The sequence below is a fragment of the Clarias gariepinus genome, chromosome 14, assembly GCF_024256425.1.
Source record: "Clarias gariepinus isolate MV-2021 ecotype Netherlands chromosome 14, CGAR_prim_01v2, whole genome shotgun sequence".
Taxonomy (NCBI): Eukaryota; Metazoa; Chordata; class Actinopteri; order Siluriformes; family Clariidae; genus Clarias; species Clarias gariepinus.
In genome coordinates this window covers 31,821,653-31,842,822 of record NC_071113.1, presented here as the reverse complement: position 1 = coordinate 31,842,822, position 21,170 = coordinate 31,821,653, and the positions used below count along the sequence as shown (strand labels likewise).

Here is a 21,170-nt window from a genome sequence, read left to right as displayed (position 1 = left end):
TTTCTGTTTGTTATTACTGTATAGATTTTGCTAATAATTTAATTGTTATCTAAAAATTTTTGGCCATAAACTTTTTGCATATCTACATAATCTGTTTATTTGAACATATTCTATAAAAATTCTAAACTATTAAATTATATGCAATTAACAATGCTTATGCCTAATTAAACAAAATTAAATACATATAGTCTTACCTCTTCGATTTAACACTACTTAAACCTCTAATGCCAGTAAAGCTACTGCGCATGTGCACATTACCCACAATTACCCACAATTCTAGTGGGCAGTCACGTAAGTAGGCAGTACCATGATTTGCATACTTTTGCATACTAAACTGTGTGAGTAGCCCCGCCCAAAAAATCTCCGTTCCAGACTAAAGGGGGAGACACAGAGCAAATCGTTCACACACACAGATATTAAAAAACGCTCGTTATAGGGACTAAGCTAAAACTTCGTCAGCAACCTATTTAAAGACTCCCTAACATGTTTATATGCTCACCCCTGTGGGGACCAGGGTTTTGGTCCCCATAAGGTTTCTTGTCCCCATGACGTTGGTGTGTAAACAGCATGGTGTCCCCACAATGTGATAATTACTAACACACACACACACACACACACACACACACACACACACACACTCTCTCTCTCTCTCTCTCCTGTACTTCCTTTCCTGTCTGAGGATGAGCTGAGTGAAGAGGAACAGAAGTAGAACTCTGATAGAGATTTGGGATTTTACTTTGCGCACGCTGTGTCTCTCACCCTCTGTTGTGTTTTTTACACACTGTGTGTGAGGATGGAGTGTGTGAGCACAGTGTGATTATTGAAGCCTCTTAAATGATTTAATTGTGTAAAAGTGCACAGTTGTGTAACTGCAGTCTTTTCAAAACATCATTTGTATTAAAATAAAAACACATCTTATAAAAAGTTTAATAAATAATAAAGAACATGAACTAGAGCAGGCTGAGGGGGCACAAACTTATGAGGTTGTTAATGAAGAGGTATGATGTTCATAAAATTTCAGGCACATATTTGTTTTTAAACAGAACACCAGAGGAATACAAACTTTTGCACTGAGTGTTCACGTATACACTGTATTTATATGTGTGTGTGTGTGTGTGTGTGTGTGTGTGTGTGTGTTGCAGTCTCTGCTGTTCCTAGTGTGTGTGTCCGCGGCAGCGTTGGGCGTGAACCTCCTCGCGCTCGCTCTCTACCTGAGCTTCCTGTGCTGCTGTAGGAGAAACGGCGAGGCCGAGGATGAGGAGGAGACGAAGAAGCCGAGCTCACGTTGTGTCACCTGGACCGCCGTCACCGCAGGGCTTCTCAGCTGGTGTGTGTGTGTGTGTGTGTGTGTGTGTGTGTGTGTTCCATAACCCCATGATACTCATTAGTGTGTGTTATTGAATCAGCTGCTCCAGTGTTCCTGCTGCTCCTGAACACGGTTCCTTGTGGATGTCATGTGAGATCTCGGAGGCATCGCGTGGATGTTGTTAACGATGTCACAGGACAGCGATTTTTATTTTTTGTTTGTTTTTTAAATTACCACAGGCTTACTCTTAAAGCATAACATCTCCCAAAATTATTTACTCAAGTCTTTTATATATATTTATATATATATCGGTCAGACTTTCTGTTCATTCACATTCTGCTATTCAGGGCTTATAAATGTCCTAGTGATGATGGGGCGGGGCCTTGTGAGGGTTAAGGGGTGGGGCATGTTTGGATTAGGAACGGGGCATTGTAGGTGTAGGCAGGGCTGTATAGGGTTTAGGGGGTGTGGCCATAAGGTTTAGGCAACGGTGCTCTATGAGGTTTTGGGGCGTGGCCATATAGGCTTTAGGGGCAGGTCATGTGGGGTTTAAGGGCATGGGGCTATATAGGGTTTAGGGGTGGGGCTATATAGGGTTTAGGGGTGGGGCTATATAGGGTTTAGGGGTGGGGCTAATATAGGGTTTAGGGGTGGGGCTAATATAGGGTTTAGGGGTGGGGCTATACAGAGTTGGGGGGCGGGGCCTAGTTTGTAGAATAGAGTAGTTTATGTTGTAGAACTTATTGATATCTGAAGGATTCTTCTCTCTGTTTCTCATTTCCTTCCTAATGTTCTACTCACTGGTGCTCCTGCGGTGAGTGCTGTGGGTTCGGGCACGCGGTGAAAAGTGTTTTAGAAAATGGAGAAAGAGATGAAGGAAGAAAGTGTTTGAGTTTTTTAAGGGAGGCAAGAAATAAGAGAGGAGGTTTTAAACTAAAATGAGGATGAGGGTGATGAAGACCAACACAGCGGCTGCCGCCCGACGGTAAACACCAAGAAGAAGACCTTTTACTGTCCCACGGTGGAGGGTGGACGGTGCTAGACATTTCTCCAGTGCGTGCCGTCGGAGGACTGAAGTCATTTATTCCATCACCTGTTTGTTAGTTTATATATATTCGAGGCGGGGTACACCCTGGACAGGATGCCAATCCATCACAGGGCACACACACATACACACACACACACACACACTACGGGCAATTTGGGAACACAGATTAGTCTAACCTGCATGTCTTTGGACTGTGGGAGGAAACCGGAGTACCCAGAGGAAACCCACCAAGCACGGGGAGAACATGCAAACTCCATGCACACAGAGACGGGAATCGAACCCGGACCCTGGAGGGGCAAGGCCACAGCGCTAACCACTACACCACCGGGTTCTGTGTCCAAACCCTGTTTAATATCATTGATTAGGTTTAAAGGTAAAAATAACGATGGGGTTTGTTTCTGTGTGAGGTCTCTTTTCTGAAATAAATGCTGCTTGTTTGACGTTTTGCTTTGTAATGCAGAGAAAACGACGTGTTAGTGAGTTACATTTGCGGAAGCTGTACATGATTTCTTTAAAGCAAAGGAATAAAGTCAGTCACTGGCTGTGTCCCAAACCCCTCGTTTTATACCTCGTCAGTGTTGGTATTAAATCTAACACTGAGGCGCTACATTGAAGCCCTTGTCTCTGAAGAGCTCCGAGTGCGGTGATGGATTACGGTGTCGTGTCGAGACTTCACGCTGTAAACAGACGCATTAATGGGTTTGAGACACGAGCTGGACGCTGGACTCTCTTTTGTTCTGCCTGGAATTTTTCCCAGCCTGAGACAATACAGCACTGTGGGTCGTATCCCAAATGGTACTCTCACCCTCCGAAACCACCCCCCGTGCTTCACCCCTAAGCCACCCTCCCCCACCCCGTCTCGCGGGCTGTCCTCACATGCTCCTGCGGCAGTTTGCTGAAGAAAGAATTAAGCGGGATGACTTTGGAGCACCACAGAGTGACACCAGTGTCAAATATTCTGGTTTGTTCCGGTTCTGTTCGGCTCACTGGTTCTGATTCTCAGCAGGTTTATATTAATCCGTCCCTCGCGGATTTCACAGGCTCTTTTCTGTGATTGTTGCAGCTCACAATGTCTGATTTTGCAGCAGCTTTTCTAAAAGTTGTGATGCATGTTGTGATATATTTAGGTAATGATTTATTAGGATCAAATCAAAATTTTAAAATGTAAAAGATAGTCCACAGAACCTCACAGTTCACACCCAGCATCATTTATGTGGAAGGGTGCCAATACTAATGACAGTGTAAAAAAAGTACAAGATTCTTTCAGCACTTTCAGCAAAAGATCTCAGGATGCAGCAGCTGGAGTCATGGTGATTTGACTCCTGATGTATCGCAGTGAAAATCAATCAATCAATCAATCAATCAATCAATCGCTTTGGTTTGTGTTCCACCACCAGACTGTACTGCGTGTAAAACACTTTACCCATGTTCTCATAAATAACATCAGGGAATCGCTCTACACCGTCTTTTGCAATAATTTGTTTCGGTAAATGCGAGACATTGATGTCACATGTCTGTATCTTCACTAGAAGGAAGTGAGTTTGGTGGCGTCCTGGTTGTGTTTTGTGTTGCAACAAACGCAACAAATAAAGGTTGAGTTGATTGGACAGACTTGCATGCTCCTGACAGAATGTACGGGGGATTTGTTGCGTTTGTTTTAACACTTGTGATGGTGATATCACGGAATCCTCCTGGAGAAACTGCATAATGCTCTTGTTCTGATACGTTATTATTTCCATAGCATTAGAACATTATTCTAATTCTATTAACATTAGAACATTAGAAGGTTAGAACCTCAGGGTCCTGGAGCTACAGGTTTATAGTTACAGCATCACTTTATTAATGATTTATTGAACCTGACTCTCTTTGAACAGAAACAATTCACTTAAATGAACCCTTTATTTATCTTGATTGTCCATAAACAACATTATCTAACCAAAAGTATGTGCACCCCTTACCAGCACCCCCATGTATGCTGATGTGTTAAATGGAGCTGGGCGTGTGGATCTCAGAGGGGCGTGGTCATGCTGGACAAAGGTTCGGTTAGTTCCCGTGTAGGAGAACTGCAGGGAACACAGACGTTCTGTACAACGGTGTGGAAGAACCACATGGGTGTGATGGTCGGGGGTGCACATACTTTTGGTCATATAGTGGGTCTGATTGAAAGCAGCTGATTTCTGTTTGCTCCTTTTTTCTTCCTCTTTCACATGTTAAACACAGTGTTTTTCTGCAGAGTGTGTGTGTGTGTGTGTGTGTGTGTGTGTGTGTGTGTGTGTGTGTGTGTTTAATGTAAGTGTGGTAATAAATTGTTTCCCCTGGTTTTGCAGCATTGCAGTGGGGTTTGGTTTCTATGGTAACAGTGAGACCAACGATGGAGTGTATCAGCTGACTTACTCGCTGTACAACACCAATCGCACCCTGGTGGATGCGGAGACCCTGGTGAACAAAACACACACACACACGCTCACACACACACACACACACCAGCAGCACTACCTGTGATATCATTAACAGAATTGTGATTAAGGTTAGCGGTTCTCAGTGCTGACTGTAAGGTGTTGTTGTCGCCCCGTCACAGGTCTCGTCCACGCTGAACGGGATTCAGACCGAAATAAAGGAACGCTTGTCCCGATTGGACGAAATCTTCACCACAACTGGAGACCCTTTGAAGATGCTGAAGTTCATGCAGGAGATGGTGGAGAACCTGATTAAACAGCCGCTGAACCTGCCGGACTGGAAACAGACCGAAGTGGACCTGACACACATCGCTGACCGCGTCGGAGTCGTCGAGTACTACAGGTACACACACACACCTTCTACTGTACACACACACACACACACACACACACACACCTTCTACTGTACACACACACACACACACACCTTTTACTGTACACACACACACACACACACACACCTTCTACTGTACACACACACACCTTCTACTGTACACACACACACCTTCTACTGTACACACACACACACACACCTTCTACTGTACACACACACACACACCTTCTACTGTACACACACACACCTTTTACTGTACACACACACACCTTTTACTGTACACACACACACACCTTTTACTGTACACACACACACCTTTTACTGTACACACACACACCTTCTACTGTACACACACACACACACACACCTTCTACTGTACACACACACCTTCTACTGTACACACACACACACACACACACACACACCTTCTACTGTACACACACACACACACACACACACACCTTCTACTGCTCTACGTCCAGGTTCAGTGAGCCACTCCCTTGTTGATTCAGTGAATCAGTAACCTGTTAATGAAGTTGGCCTCACCGGTTACAGTGAATGCTTTACGTTGTATATTTGTGTCAAAGGTGTTTTAAGTCTCACTTTGTCCCCGACTTATGTATAAATCTGACTTACAGACGAGCTCCTAGAATAGAACTTGTTCATAAATAGGGAACCCCATGTACATTGTTGATTCAGTGTACGTTTGTTTTAAATGTTTGTAGGTTTAGTAAATAAAGCTGTTTGTGTGTGTGTGTGTGTGTGTGTGTGTGTGTGTATGTGTGTGTGTGTAGGTGGCTGACGTATCTGCTGATTCTCATATTTGATCTGCTGATCTGTCTGTTAACGTGTCTCGGACTGGCCAAGAAATCACGCTGCCTTCTGACAACGTAACGTTCATCACGTACACCATAACACACACACACACACACACACACACACAATTTAACAAAAATTATATGAAGTAGTCATGGTTCTATCCCTATTAATGTGTGTGTGTGCGATGCAGGATGATGGTGTTTAGCATGCTAATGCTCATAGTGAGCTGGTCGTCTCTGGGAGTCGACGTGGCGACGGCAGTGGTGAGTATAAACACACTTACACACACTCCTGTCTTATTCACTAACGAGTGAAGTTTTAAATCAGCACAGGGATTTACATTTTGTGTGTGTGTGTGTGTGTGTGTGTGTGTGTGTGTGTTTCAGGGTGTCAGTGATTTCTGCGTGTCTCCAGACAAGTTCATCATGGACCAGACCAAAGACAGGATCAGCTCAGGTGAGAGACGCGCACACACACACACACACACACACACACACACAAACAGAGTTTAGTTGAGTTTATTTATATAGCACATTTAAAGAACAATCATGGTTGACCAAACTCAACTCAATAAAAAGCCAAAGAATATAAGTGTAAATATAAGTAATGACTTAAAAATTCCAACACTCTGATCAGACTTTATGTGAGAAGGTAAATCGTTCCACAACTTCGGTCCCACCACTGAAAAAGCTCGCTCATGTTTATATTCTAATCTGGCTCTCAGAACATCCAGGAGCACCTGATCAGACGACCTCAGTGCTCTAACGGGAGTGTGGATATGTAAAAGCTCTGATAAATATCCAGCGGCAACCATTTAAAATCTTAAAAACAAACAATGAAATCTTAAACTCAATCCTGAAACGGACAGGGAGCCAGTGTAGTGAAGCTAAGACCGGCGTGGTGTGCTCACGCTTTCTAGTCCCAGTTAAGAGCCGAGCTGCCGCATTCTGAACCAACTGGAGACGCTGAAGAGACGACTGATCCAATCCAACATATAAAGAGTTACAATAGTCCAGTCTTGATGTTATAAAAGCATGAATTACACGTTCAAACTCCTTATATGGAAGGTAGGCCTTGACTTTCGCCAACAGTCTCAGTTAAAAAAAAAACTGGCTTTTATAACAGAACTAATCTGTTTATCAAATGTAAAAGCACCATCAAAAATCACACAGAGGTTCCTGGTAAATGGACGAATATACATTCCTAAATCATCAAGTGCATCTACACAAGCACCCAGATCACCAGGACGACCAAACATAACAATCTCAGTCTTATTTTCATTAAGACAAAGAAAGTTCTGATCCAACCATATTTTTAAATCTCTCTGGCGATTATGTAGCGACGAAAATGAAGCCTTGTCATTTGTTTTGACAGGCAAATAAATTTGTACATCATCCGCAAAATAATGAAAGGAGATGTTGTGTTTTTAAAAAATATCCCCCAAAGGGAGCATATACGAAGAAAACAAAATAGGGCCCAAAATGGACCCTTGGGGAACGCCACAAGAAAGAGGGGCAATAGATGAATAGAAAAACTTTTGCCTGTTAAATATGACTGAAACCATTTAAGGGCTATGCCTTTAATACCAACACACTGTTCAAGTCTAGATAAAAGAATCGAGTGGCTGACCGTATCAAAGGCCGCAGTCAAATCCAAAAGGACCAAAACAGCAGAATTACCAGTCAAGAGCTAAAAGAAGATCATTAGTGACTCTTAGAAGAGCAGTTTCTGTACTATGTCAAGGCTTAAAACCAGACCGAAATACTTCAAAAACACAATGTACATCTAAAAATGATTGAAGTTGAATAAAAACAACTTTCTCCAAAATGTTTGATAAAAAGGGGAGTTTAGATATAGGTCTAAAATTAGACAAAATTGAGGAATCTAATTGAGATTGCACAGTGGCATGAAAAAAATGTGGCATTAGAAACAGCTGGTACACATCCTGAGCTGAGAGGTGTGTTAACCGAGGATACAACGCGTGGCCCAACAGGATCACAAACATCCTTAAGTAAGCTTGCAGGAATACTATCACAGAAAAAGTAACAGGTTTAAACTGCTGGAAGACAGCTCGACAAAAAGACAAAGTAGGAGGATCAGTAATAACCATGATGGGTGGAAAACTAAGACCCGCAATCTTATCCACAAAAATGTCAGAAAGTTTTCACACAGCGTTACAGATGGGGCAATACAATCTGACTCACCTGGGTTAACAAGGGAATTAATAAAACATTAAAAAGAACTTGTGGCCGCTCTCTATTACAGAAACGAGATTTTAAGTTTATCCTTGCTCATACTAACAGGTGACAAGGGCCTCGTGCACCCTGTAGGGCGTGGTGTGGGCGTGGCGTGGTGTGGGCGTGGCCTGTGCAGATTGGTGTGTAGACTACTGTGGGAGTGTGTACACTTTAATAACTCTCTCTCTCTCTCTCTGTGTAGATGTTATTGGTTACTACCTGTACTGCAGTCAGGCGCCTCCCAACCCCTTCCAGCAGGTAACACACTCCGTACACTCCTCCCTCTGTCTCACACCTCCTTATTATCCGTCTGTCTGATCTGAATCATCTCACTCTGACGTTTATACTCATCACTGCTTTATTATTGAGTGTCACTTACATTAATTATCAGCTTTACGTATTGTAACCCTGAGAGGAAGTGACATCACTCTGACTGCGCGCTCACACTCCATCACTTCCTCCTGCAGTCCATGACACTCTTCCAGAAGTCTCTGACCACCATGCAGATTCAGGTTCAGAGGTTATTACAGTTCGCCATTCCAACCTTCCCTACTGCTGAGGTGAGCGCGCGCACACGCGCACACACACACACACACACACACACACACACACACACACACACACACGTACTGTATCACATTACTACACAGTACATTACTGGTGTGATTCATTATTCAATACAACACAACCCAGGTGGTGAAGAAACAGACAGGTTATTAGTCGTTGTTTAAAGACTGAGACTCAGCTGTATGAACATCTGGAGGAAGTTCAACAGCAGGTTGGTTTTACTCTGATTGAGCTTCTGCCATCCAGGACATAAGGAGATCCGAGTGGAAACCTTAGTGTCTGAGAGAGGAAAGGAGAGAATGACTGAAGAAGAGAATTATGAATCACATTAGTACTGAATAACTTTGTGAATCAATATGATGCTGATGAATCAACTGTGTGTTTGATTTCTTAATGTATTATTATTATTATTACTAATATGATTATTAAGCAATAGTGTGTGTGTGTGTGTGTGTGTGTTTCAGAGTCACCTCTTGGGTCTTAAGCTCATGTTGAACAATTCTGAGGCACAGCTTCATCAGCTAACTGGTCTACTCGACTGCAGAGGAATCAACAAGGTACTGAATCACTAAGGCACTGAACTACTGACTCAGTAACGATAATGACTCAGGACTGATGAGGTGCTGAATAGGGCTGGGCGGTATACCTTCTCATATACCTTCTCATACCGAATACTGTTATTTTGTTTTTTAACTTACATTTAGACATTTGGCAGACTCTCTTATCCAGAGCGACTTACATTTTTTTATCTCATTACACACCTGAGCAGTTGAGGGTTAAGGGCCGCGCTCAAGGGCCCAACAGGGACAACTTAGTGGTTGTGGGGTTTGAACCTGAGATCTTCTGAACCGTAGTCCAATGCCTTAACCACTGAGCTACCCCTGGCCCTTTTCATATACCTTTTCTTTACCATTTTTTTTCATTTTTCATATACCCCAATACCGGTGAGTGTGTGCGTACAAAGCGTCGGGAACACAGAGCGGTTGAACGTCCTGCCGCGGGACATTGAGAGGGGGATTGTTTGAGAGGAGGTTGTTTTGCAGTGGTACTAAACAAGCTGTATGCGTGTGCGTGAGAGCGGTGGAAGCACGGCGCGTGTGTGTTAAGCGGTGAACAGCATGGACGAGGATAATGTCACAGATAAAGAGGAACTTCTTCTGAAAAGAGGAGCCATGTCGGTTGCGTGGAAATACTTCGGCTTTAAAAAATCCGACGTTGATCAAACAACCATCGTATGTAAATAAAGTTGTAGCCGCAGGAGGCAACACAAGCAATTTGCTTCACCACCTCCTCCACAAACATGTCCTGGAATATGAAGAACGCATGAAACTAAGATCTGCATCCTCTTCCACATCTGCAGGTAACGATAGAGTTGGCACTGCAACACAAAACGCGACTCAGACGTCACTCAGAGACGCGTTACTAAGGGGACTGCCTACGACAAGAAAAGCAAACGATGGAACAATATTACCACCGCTATTACTTTCCACTTAGCTAAAGACATGGTACCATTTATTACTGTTGAGAAAGTTGGCTTCAAGGAGATGATTAAAGTACTGGATCCCGGATATGTTTTACAAAGTCGAAATTACTTTAGTTGAACAGCGATCCCTAACTTGTACCAAAAGCACAGAGGTAGAAGCAGACTTGGCTCTCGTTCGCCACTTCTCAGCAACAACTGATTTATGGTCTAGTCGGAGCATGGAGCCATACCTAAGCCTGACTGTTCACTTTATAAGTGACGACTGGGTGTTGCATAGTCATTGTCTGCAAACAAGCCCTTCCCCCGATGATCACACTGGTGAGGTACGAGCGGCAGGCTTGCAAGAGGCTCTGGATTCCTGGGGGTTGTCGAGCACAGACTAGTGGAGCCAACATCATTTAGGCAATTGAGCTGAATAATTGGACAAGACTCCAGTGCTTTGGTCACAGGCTTCACCTAGCCATTGGTAAGCTCTAGTTATTATATTAATTTGACTATACATTTAATTAATCTGACTGTTATAATAAATATATAATGATAATAGTAATACCCTTTTGCCGTTTTTACAAAGAGAGCTATGAAAGATGACTGCATACAGCGTGCAGTTGGAGTCTGCAAAAAAATTGTGGCAGTGTTTTCATACTCTTGGAAAAAAAGGAGGGACCTGGTCAAGGTACAGGATGAACTGGGTCTTCCAAAACACCAGCTCACAACTGAGACGCCCACCAGGTGGCGATCACATCAGATGTTGATTCAAAGAGTATTAGAGCAAGAGAGAGCCATCAATCAGGTTCTAACAGCTGACAAAAAGTCAAGGCATTTAATCCTCAGGTGGCAAGATGTGGAAGTCCTGGAGGCTGTCAACAAGGTGTGTGGTTGTTTTGCTTCTGGTGCTACAGCAGCTGCAGCAGGGCCTGTTGCTCCACCTGAGGAAAAGAGAAAAAAGTCCTTGTCCAGCTTATTTAAAAAGCAGAGCACCAGCAGCATGGGCTGCAGCGGAGAAACACTCTGAGAGGAGGAGAACATCAGGATGGAGCTGAGAGCTGAGAGGTTGACAGTGATGCAGACCCTTTGCAGTGGTGGAGATGCTATCAGGCAAGCTTCCCCCGTGTTGCAAAACTAGCTCAACAGTATTCATGCATACCTGCCACAAGTGCTCCGTCTGAGAGAATGTTCAGCACTGGTGGCAATATCGTCACATGTCATAGAGCTGGACTCAAACCAGATACTGTGGACTGTCTGCTTTTCCGTGCTCAAAATTTGTGATGGCTGAAATGCCTGGTTTATGGAGCTTGTCCATGAGGTTAAAATATCTGCATTGTTTCAATGCTACAGGATAAGCCTGTAGGATACTGTTCCTGGGGTTGAGCAACAGTATTATTTATGCAAGCTGCATACTTTTATTTTACTATTTATTATTAGTTTAAATGTGTGTGTAAATATACCTCATCTTAAAGCAAAGTCCGTATGGATGCAAGTTGCCTTAGTGAAGGTTTAGTTGTTTAAGAAGTTTTCAAGTTAAACTTCTTTGATATTTTAAATACTTGAATACTACCTGGTTGGACTTGAAGTAATATTATTAATGTTTCACAAAGTGAAAAGTTTCACTCCGCTTGTATTTACCTGTTTCGGGTAATTTGCCTTAATGAAAGTCCAGTGGATGAAGTTTTCCATTTTGCCTTTACAGGGGACATGTTGTTTACATCGTAGCAGCTTAAAGATGTTTTCAAGTTGCAAAACTTGCACAATAAAGTGTTGTGTATTTAGACTGCAAGTCATGAATTCTGATTTCTTTACCTTATTACAATTATGAGTGTCACTCTCACCGCACTCTCACCGCACTCTCACCCCGGTGTCCCCCCGCTGTCACCCCGCTGTCACCCCGCTGTCACCCCGCTGTCACCCCGCTTTCACCCCACTGTCACCTGACTGTCACCTCTTTTTGAACAGCAGCGTTTTGTGAGACCAATTAAACCTGGGTTAATTAGTATTAATACTAATACTTATTAGGAAATGGGGTTAACACCTAATCATGCATGGGAAAAAAAATACCATAAAATACCGTGACATGGATATAATTTTGAAAAATACCGTGATATAACTTTTTGGTCATACCACCCAGCTCTAGTGCTGAATCAGTCTGGTGTTTGATAGGTCAGTAATGTGCTGCATATTCAATAGAGTCAGTAGGATACTGGCTCAAGTGTGTGTGTGTGTGTGTGCGTGTGTGCGTGTGCGTGCGCGTGTAGGACTATCTGGACGCACTGATGGGGGTGTGTTATGATGGTGTAGAGGGGCTGCTGTATCTCAGTCTGTTCTCTCTGCTCTCCGTCACGGCCTTCTGCATCATGATGTGTGTGATTCCCCGAGCCTGGAGACAAATCAACAACCGGTACACACAACACACACGCACGCACACAGCCACATACGTGTGTATTAAAATCAGTCAGTTTTGTCAATAATTGATTATTAATTAATTATTAACACTGGACTGCAACTGCATCCTCTTATAGTGTACAGATTTATAGACGTGAGCTACAGAGTATTAAACGTGTGTTAACCAACAAAAACATTATCAGTAAAATGCTATTAGCGGTTAATCATCAATATCTTGAAATACAGTAATCTCTCTCTCTCTCTCTCTCGCTCTCTCTTTCTCTCTCGCTCTTTCTCTCTCTCTGTCTTTCTCTTTGTTTAAAGGGATTATGGGGATTGTGAGGACTTGGATCCTTTCGGCTCTCGAGCTCAGACTGAGAACTTGCACACTTTTTACAGCTACAGCAGCAGCCAGAACAGCCTTCATTCACCGCCAGCTCCGCCCACCTCTAACCTGTGAGACACGCGCACACATACACACACACACACACACACACACACACACAGAAAACAAACGCATGAAAGAGATGTAGTGTTTTATACAACAGTTAACGATCTTCTGACAGCTTAAAATGTTAATTTCTTATTGAACGTGGGTTTATTTGTAAGCTTCTCTGGTTTTTAGGGAAACTCATGGCTGCGGTTCCAGAATTGTCTCAGAAACCACCAGTTTTTGAGCTTGTTTCAGACCTGGGTCTTAGCATCATGTCTGAATAAACTCCTGCTTCCTTTTTTTTAAAACTCACTACTTAGGGCCTCCGAGTGGCGCAGTGGTAAAGTCCTCGCCTTATCGGTTCGTTTCCCGGTGGCGCTGTAACCGCTCACAGCCTCGAGAGAGCTAAATTGGCCGAGCTCTCTCAGCGGGGAGGGATGAGAGGTGTTTAGTGCTCCCACATTAATTGCACGGCTCTATGCCATTCGGGGCGTCTGTAAGCTCGCGCACGCAGAGGGTCGGATAGCGCTGGCCTCCGAGTGTGTGACGCCACTCCCCAACGGTGCGAAAAAAAGAGGTCAGTTCGGAGGAAACAAGTGACAGCCCTGTCCCCCTCCTGGCTGCATGAAGTTAATTAGCTTTAATGTGGGAGCGGGAAGGGAATTGGACACGGCTAGATTGGGGAGAAAATCGGGGGAAAAAAGAATTGGACAGGACTAAATTTATAAAAATAAAAATAAATAGAAAATAACTCACTACTCATTCAGGAACCAGTCTAATCTGCATGCAGGGGCATTGGCAGAGACAAACACACACACAAGATATACAGTATGATGTAAAACGATTATTAAGAAACCTGACCTCGACCCCTGTCAGCTGTCCAGTTACAGACCAATATCAAACCTCCCCTTTATCTCTAAGATTCTCGAAAAGATAGTAGCGGAGCAGCTATGCTCATATCTACATAGGAATAGCATACATAAACTGTATCAGTCAGGATTTAGGCCTCATCACAGTACAGAGACAGCACTCGTTAAAGTAGTTAACGAGTTAAGTAGTTTGGAGTTTGGTGTTTCGCAGGGTTCAGGTTTAGGTCCACTGCTTGTTTCCCTTTACATGCTTCCTCTGGGCAACATAATCCGTAAGCGTGGTATTAGTTTTCATTGTTATGCTGACGATACACAGTTATATGTCTCAGCAAAACCAGATGAGAAAAAACAGCTTACTAAAGTTGAGCAATGTGTGCAGGACATAAGAAATTGGATGCTAATTAACTTCCTTCTGTTTAATCCAGATAAGACAGAAGTTCTAGTCATAGGACCGCATACAGCTAGGAGTAAAATTCTAGATCACACTTAATTTTAAATGGCCTTTCTGTTCCATCAAGTGCAACAGTGAAAGACCTTGGTGTGATTATAGATTCCAGCCTTTCATTTGAAGCACATGTAGATAATATTACCAGGATAGCATTCTTTCACCTCAGAAATATTGCCAGAATAAGAAATATATTGTCGCTAAACAATGCAGAAAAACTAGTTCATGCTTTTATCACCTCTAGGTTGGACTATTGTAATGCCTTACTGTCTGGTTGTTCAGCTAGACGCATAAATAAGCTTCAGCTAGTCCAGAATGCAGCAGCGAGAGTCCTCACCAGAACCAGAAGATATGAGCACATCACCCCTATCTTATCTTCACTCCATTGGCTCCCTGTGAAATTTCGCATTGATTTTAAAATACTACTCTTGACGTATAAAGCATTAAATGGTCTCGCGCCGCAGTACCTGAGCGAACTGCTAGTGTCTTACGATCCGCCACGCCTACTTCAATCAAAGGATGCAGGCTGCTTGTCAGTACCGCGTATTATTAAAACTACAGCTGGGGGCGGACCTTTTTCTTACAAAGCCCCAAAATTATGGAATAGTCTTCCAAATAGTGTTCGGGACTCAGACACAGTCTCAGTGTTTAAGTCCAGGCTAAAAACCTATTTATTTAGCCAAGCATTTTTATAAATAGATTAGCCTTAGGTAAAGGAGCAGATCTGGGGGACTCATGGACGTAGAGTATTATGGTGAACTGGTATGTTTAGATGCTGTCTTCCTCACTCTCATTGATCACTCAGGTTTGTTGATGGTGAGGTGATTGGTTGCCTTACATCTCAGTTCCCCCTCATGTTTGTGTTTCCTTCTGGCTCTCCCTTTTAGTTATGATGTCATAGTTAGTCCTGCCGGAGTCTCTGCTTGTACTCTACACTAAATATACATTCACATTATACATTATGTGACTGCGAGCATACCTAACTGTTATGTCCCCTCTTCTGCTCTCTCTCCTGCTGTTTTCCTTTCCTCTCTCCCACTCTCTCCTTCCCTCTCTGTCGAGCTACACATGTCGTTCCTGAGCTGCCAGTAATCCAGACTCCCTCTGCCCTCCGGACCTGTCTGACCCATCCTGGTGCCCCGCTTCTGGTTGGTGATCTCGTCACATGGATGCCCCGTGTGTCTTTTTGGGATGTGTCTGGTGTCTGGGGATGGTTTCACTTTACCATAAAGACGGTTCTGGCCTTGACTGGTGGTAACAGCTGTTTCTTTGAGGACTTGACTTGGCTGCAGTTGTTTGATAGTTCAAGTGTGCAATTGTCTCCAATAACTACCTGGACTCCATATTTACATCAGTTAACATTAACTGTTAGAGCCGAACTGCCTGCCACCTAACACACAGTATAAACGCAGACCAATTCCTGCTTTCTGTTTCACCCAGATGAGGATGGGTTCCCTGTTGAGTCTGGTTCCTCTCAAGGTTTCTTCCTAATACCATTGCAGGGAGTTTTTCCTTGCCACTGTCTATATTTGTATAGAGCTTTTAACAATGGTCATGAAAATTTGCTTGAAATGTAAGAAAATGTGTATAAGTCAGAATGATCAGATTGTCTCTGGCTGGAAGTTCAGTATAGTATCAGTATGTGTTTAAGTTTATATGAAGTCCAGTTGGTTACTGGAGGCTCAGGTAGACTGTAGGAAACTCCAGTCCTGAACTATCGAGTGACTGCAGTCACGAGTCCTCAAAAAACAGCTGTCTGCATTAGCCAAGGACAGGACCGTCTTCATGGTAAATGGACACATCCCCAGTCACCACACGCATCCCAGACAGACCACACGGGGGCCACCATGGTGGACCACCATGTGACGAGATCTCCAACCAGAAGAGGGACACCAGGACGAGTCAGACAGGTCCAGAGGACAGAGAGGGTCTGGATCACTGGCGCCTCAGGAGAGACATGTATAGTTGCGGAGAGAGACAGGGAGAGTTTAAGAGACAGAGGGAGAGCAGAAGAGTAGGAGAGATAACATTTATGTTTCAGCATTTGGCAGACGCTTTTATCCAGAGTTTAAATTTTCCATCACTGGATAGATACTTACACTGGGTTACTAGGTTACCAGTGCCATCAGACTGGAGTTTCCTACAGATTTTAGTTTTTCTAAAACTTTTTTTGGCGGTTTGGGTGGGGATAGTTTAGTCCTCATGTGTAGGGGGGCGTAGATTAGTCCTTGTGTGTGTGTGTGTGTTTGGGCTGGGGACATCTAGAGGAAGTTTGTTCCACCACTTAGGTCCCAAAATAGAATTTGGATGATTGTCTTCCTCGATCCTTGAGAGAATGTGATGTTAGTGCGGTGTGTGTGTGATTAGAGCAAAAAGGTAAGTGGGCCATTTTTAGCTTTGTAGGGAAGCATCAGGGTTTTAAATTTGATGCAGCAGCTATAGGAAGCCAGTATAGGGAGTGGAGAAGTGGGGTGGTGTGGGAGAACTTGGGAAGGTGCCGCTGCACTCTGGATCAGCTGCAGAGGATAAATGATTGGTGCAATAATCCAGTCTTGAAATTACAAGAGACTGAACAAGTACCTGATTAGCCTGTGAAGAAAGAAATGGGCGGATTCTTCTAATGTTGTAAAGAAGTAATTGACAAGAGCGAGTAAGGTTAGCGATGTGCAGGTAAAATGACAGATGATTGTCCACAGTTACCCCAAGATTGCGGGCAGTGGCTGAAGGAATGATCTGATTGTTGTCCAGGGGAATCGCAAAGTCTTGACCGGGATTCGGATTTACTGAGATTGAACTTCAGCTGATGAGCCGTCATCCAGGATGAGATGTAGGGTTGTTCCGATTTCGATACTAGTATCGAAAATGCTGCCGATACCACAAAAAAATCTGGCATCGGTATAGCCGAATATTTGAGTCCACGTACCGATCCGATACCATTTTCCTAAACATAACCTAGTTATTGTCATGCGCACTCGTGCCGCGACTGGCACTAGGACCCGGAAGTAGTACGGTCGCAATTCAGGAAGCATAAAAGGAGACAAAATGGCGCATCACTTCGCTCAGTCATTGAGTTGCCCATGCTGGTTCCGATGCTCCGCATCGTATTTCATGAGTACTCACCTATTTTGGGTTTTTCTTCCTGACAAGTGTGCGTTTAGAACGCGGGTTTATTTGTGTAAATCCTTGCTCTCGCTCCGAGAGAGTTCTAAGAATATTATGCGTTGTTATCCTGCTGACTTGCGCTACTTTTGCATTTGGGTTTACCGTCCACGCTACATGGGCTAACTGCTAAGTCTTCTGTTTCACCCCGGTTAGTTCGTGACAGTTATGCCCGCTAGCTTTGCTTAACGCTGCAAATCGGAAATCAATTCTTTAGTTATATTGTAAAAATACTAAAATACCTTTTTCAGTTTACAGTGTTAGAACACCAGTAGAGTCTGCATGGTGCAGGTGTGGATCCCCACCATGTCACCTCATACGACCCATGTTCTAGGTAAGAGGCAAACCATTGCCACGGTGCCACAGATTCCATAGCTTGTAAAAATAGATAATAGAATTTTGTGGTTCACTGTGTCAAATGCAGCTGACAGGTCCAGGAGGATGAGGACAGATGATAGTTTAGTTGATCTAGCAGCATGGACCTTCTCAGTGACTGACAAGGGCAGTCTCTGTGGAATGTGAATCCAGATTGCTTGGGATCATTAAGGTTGTTCTGTGAAACATTTGGTTATAAAGAGTCCTTTCAAGAATTTTGGAAATAAAAGAGAGAAGCGATACCGGGCTATAGTTTTTAACTTCTGCTGGATCCAGGAAGGGATTAGGTCTAAAGAGCAGGTGGTGGGGTTGAATGACGAGATGAATTGCTGAATTTCATTAGATGACAGGTTGGAGAATTCTGCTAAGGGAGGGAGGGGGAGGGGGGGGGGTAGTCCTGGAGTTCTGGTGTAGGAATTGGGTTGGGAGCAAAGGACTGGCAGATTGCTGAAATTTTCCTGTTGTAGAATGTAGCAAAGTCGTCAGCAGTCAGAGAGGATGGGGCAGGAGGAGTCGGTGGGATGAGTAGTGAGGAGAAGATATTGTGGAGTTTGCCACGATCATGTGCAGAGGCTTCCAGCTTTTCCCTGTAGAAGGCAGTTTTGGCAGAAGCCACATCACATGAGAATTTGGAGAGAACAGTACGGTTAGAGATAAGATCTCCATCAAGCTGTGATTTCTTCCATCTTCCCTCTGCAGTTCTTAATTTTTTCCTGTTGTGCAATACATTGTATAGGCAAGGAGCAGAACAAGTAGTCTCCCTTGGTTTAGAGGGCAGAGGACATGGATGAGAAGAGGAAGGTTTCAGTTGCAGTTTTTAGTGCTAGAGAGAAAAAGGTCTCTGGGTCTGGGAGGGATGATAGAGTGCATGAAGACACAGAGTCAGAATTGTAAGGGTAATGGTGAAGCATAGCGAGTAATGATCAGATTTATGAAGAGGAATAGTAGTGATATCTGCGACTGGGGAAGGGCGACAGAAAACGAGGTCAAAATAATTCCCTCCTGTGTGTGTGACTGTTTAGAGGTAAAGAGAAGGAGTTAGAGAGAGGGAGAAGGAAAGAGGATTGGAGTTTGTTCGAGGGGAGGGGTGAAATCTCCTAGAACAGTGAGAGGAGTGTTATCGAAAGGAAAAAACTAAGAAGAAAGTTCCCTTTCCTTTCTACCGGACCAGGAGGACGGTAGATAACGAGGGTGTGGAGATTAATTGGAGGGGTTACCTTAATTACATGAAATTTAAATGATGAAAGACTGAGATGAGACAAGGTGATAGGACCAAGGACCGTCACTTAGACAACAGCAGACTCATCCCACTACCTCTGCCAGTTTCTCGTGGAGAGTGAGAGAATGCGTAGGCAGAGGATAGGGCAGCGGGTGTGGCTCAGGGAGATATCCAGGTCTCAGTTAGTGCCAGAAAGTCAAAAGAGCGGTGGGTAGCTAGGGCTGAAATAAAATCTGTTTTCTTTACAGCAGATTTGCAGTTTCAGAGCCCACCTACCACCAGGGGCAATGAGACACCAGTTAGGTCTGGTCACATCTTTTCATCATAACTAAAAGGGAGGAACCAGGGGGGAACTGGGATGTAAAGCGACCAATCACCTCACCGTCAACAAACCTGAGTGGATCAATGGGAGTGGGGAGGACGGCGTCTAAACGTACCAGTTTGATGTATTTACAAAATATTCACTTTGTCACTCAGGGGATGTGTCTCTCACTCAGGGGATGTGTCTCTCACTCAGGGGATGTGTCTTTCACTCACTGCGTGACTCTCTCAGGGCGTGTCTCTCTCAGTCCTTAGTGTGTGTGAGTGGTGTGAAATATATTAATGTAAAATGAGCTGTGTCTGAATGACAGGACATGCTGGCTGTACCGCGGCGACGAAGCCGTTCCGTATCTCATGTGTAAGAAGGGCTTTAGTGTTACTGACATTAACAGGAAGTGACATCCTACACTAACCGTCCCTCCCTCCCTTCCTCTCTCTCAGGAATCAGTCCTCAGTGTTTGGGGGAAACGCCCGCTTTGAAGACGCACCGCTAATAAACCGAGGCTCTCCTCCTCCCTCAGTGAGTTAGCATTACACACACACACACACATACACACACACAAAATGCTGAGTTTTCAAACTTTTAGTAGTTTCATCGATCTGTCTGTTTATTTTTCTTTTTATTCCATCTAATTATCAGTTTCTCTCTCTCTCTCTCTCTCTCTCTCTCTCTCTCTCTCTCTCTCTCTCGGCTGTGTAGAAACTCTGTAAGTTGTATTTCTCTCTCTCTCTCTCTTCTGCTAAACTGCTCTTCTGCTCACTGCTAGCATAACGCTTTACTGCTAATGATGTAGCATTACCATTTATCCAGCGCTGCTTTTCACATTGCTGTGAAAGATCGCTCTCTATTTCACTAGCCTGTGTGCTAATCACATGCTAATCACATGCTAATGTGTTTGGGGTGTAAGCCAGGAGTTTAACACCATTTACTTAAAATGTACATGGAATATAATATTTCGAATTTATATATGGAATTTATAATTATTTAAAAAAATATAGTAACTTATAAACATTAAATGGTTTCCAATCGACAAATTGCTTAAATCTTCTGCAAAGAAATTGTAAGTATTGCTACTTCTTCCTTAGACCTTATGTTGGCTTGGCACAATACCGCCCCCTACTGGACTGCAGTGTGGAGCGGAAGATAATCTTGTTGTGCTGCTGAATCGAATCACATTGCCAGATTACACATAATGCTTTAGAATATATTGTGTATGTATTTAATAAACTATTTAACTCCAGAGCAAGAAATCTAAAATCTTAATTATCATAAACTCTAATCAGCTAGTTTTAAGTTTGTCATATGCACAGTAAAAAAATGTTTCCCCATACAATAAAATTAGTTTTTTGAATGACACAAAAATAATAAATACAGTGAAATATTGTAAGTAACACGGTTTGCGAGTGTTCCGTAAGAAGAGCAAAGATTTTTAATAAATTTTGACTTGGAAAACGAAAAAGTCTTGGTTTATGAGTACCGAGTATCATGTATCGCTCATGCGCTTCTTGTTTTGACGCTGAGCGTCACGTGATCACAACTCAGCCAACGTTTTTTTTTCTCTCTCTTGTGCTGCGGAATTGTGGGTAATTGTCTCCCCTGCTGGGTCTTAGTGTGCGTCTCTTACTGGTATAATCAACATCCGTGCACGTGTACTGTTTACTATAACACTGTGACCACATGTGTGTAAAACATCTTTTATTTTGTGGCTGTATATGTGTGTAC

The 21,170-nt window shown here is 43.5% G+C and overlaps 1 protein-coding gene across 1 annotated transcript in view; it reads left to right on the top strand.

Annotated features, from left to right (window-relative positions):
- Window positions 1-21,170, top strand: part of LOC128541410 (protein tweety homolog 2-like) — a 45,459-nt gene that overhangs the window by 20,281 nt on the left and 4,008 nt on the right. The window contains exons 2-13 of the mRNA XM_053511816.1: window positions 1,143-1,327; window positions 4,682-4,793; window positions 4,933-5,153; window positions 5,939-6,034; window positions 6,154-6,226; window positions 6,350-6,419; window positions 8,403-8,458; window positions 8,668-8,760; window positions 9,232-9,324; window positions 12,500-12,642; window positions 12,951-13,082; window positions 19,889-19,967. Coding sequence (XP_053367791.1) covers window positions 1,143-1,327; window positions 4,682-4,793; window positions 4,933-5,153; window positions 5,939-6,034; window positions 6,154-6,226; window positions 6,350-6,419; window positions 8,403-8,458; window positions 8,668-8,760; window positions 9,232-9,324; window positions 12,500-12,642; window positions 12,951-13,082; window positions 19,889-19,967 — 1,353 coding nt within the window. The remainder of the gene's footprint in view (window positions 1-1,142; window positions 1,328-4,681; window positions 4,794-4,932; window positions 5,154-5,938; window positions 6,035-6,153; window positions 6,227-6,349; window positions 6,420-8,402; window positions 8,459-8,667; window positions 8,761-9,231; window positions 9,325-12,499; window positions 12,643-12,950; window positions 13,083-19,888; window positions 19,968-21,170) is intronic.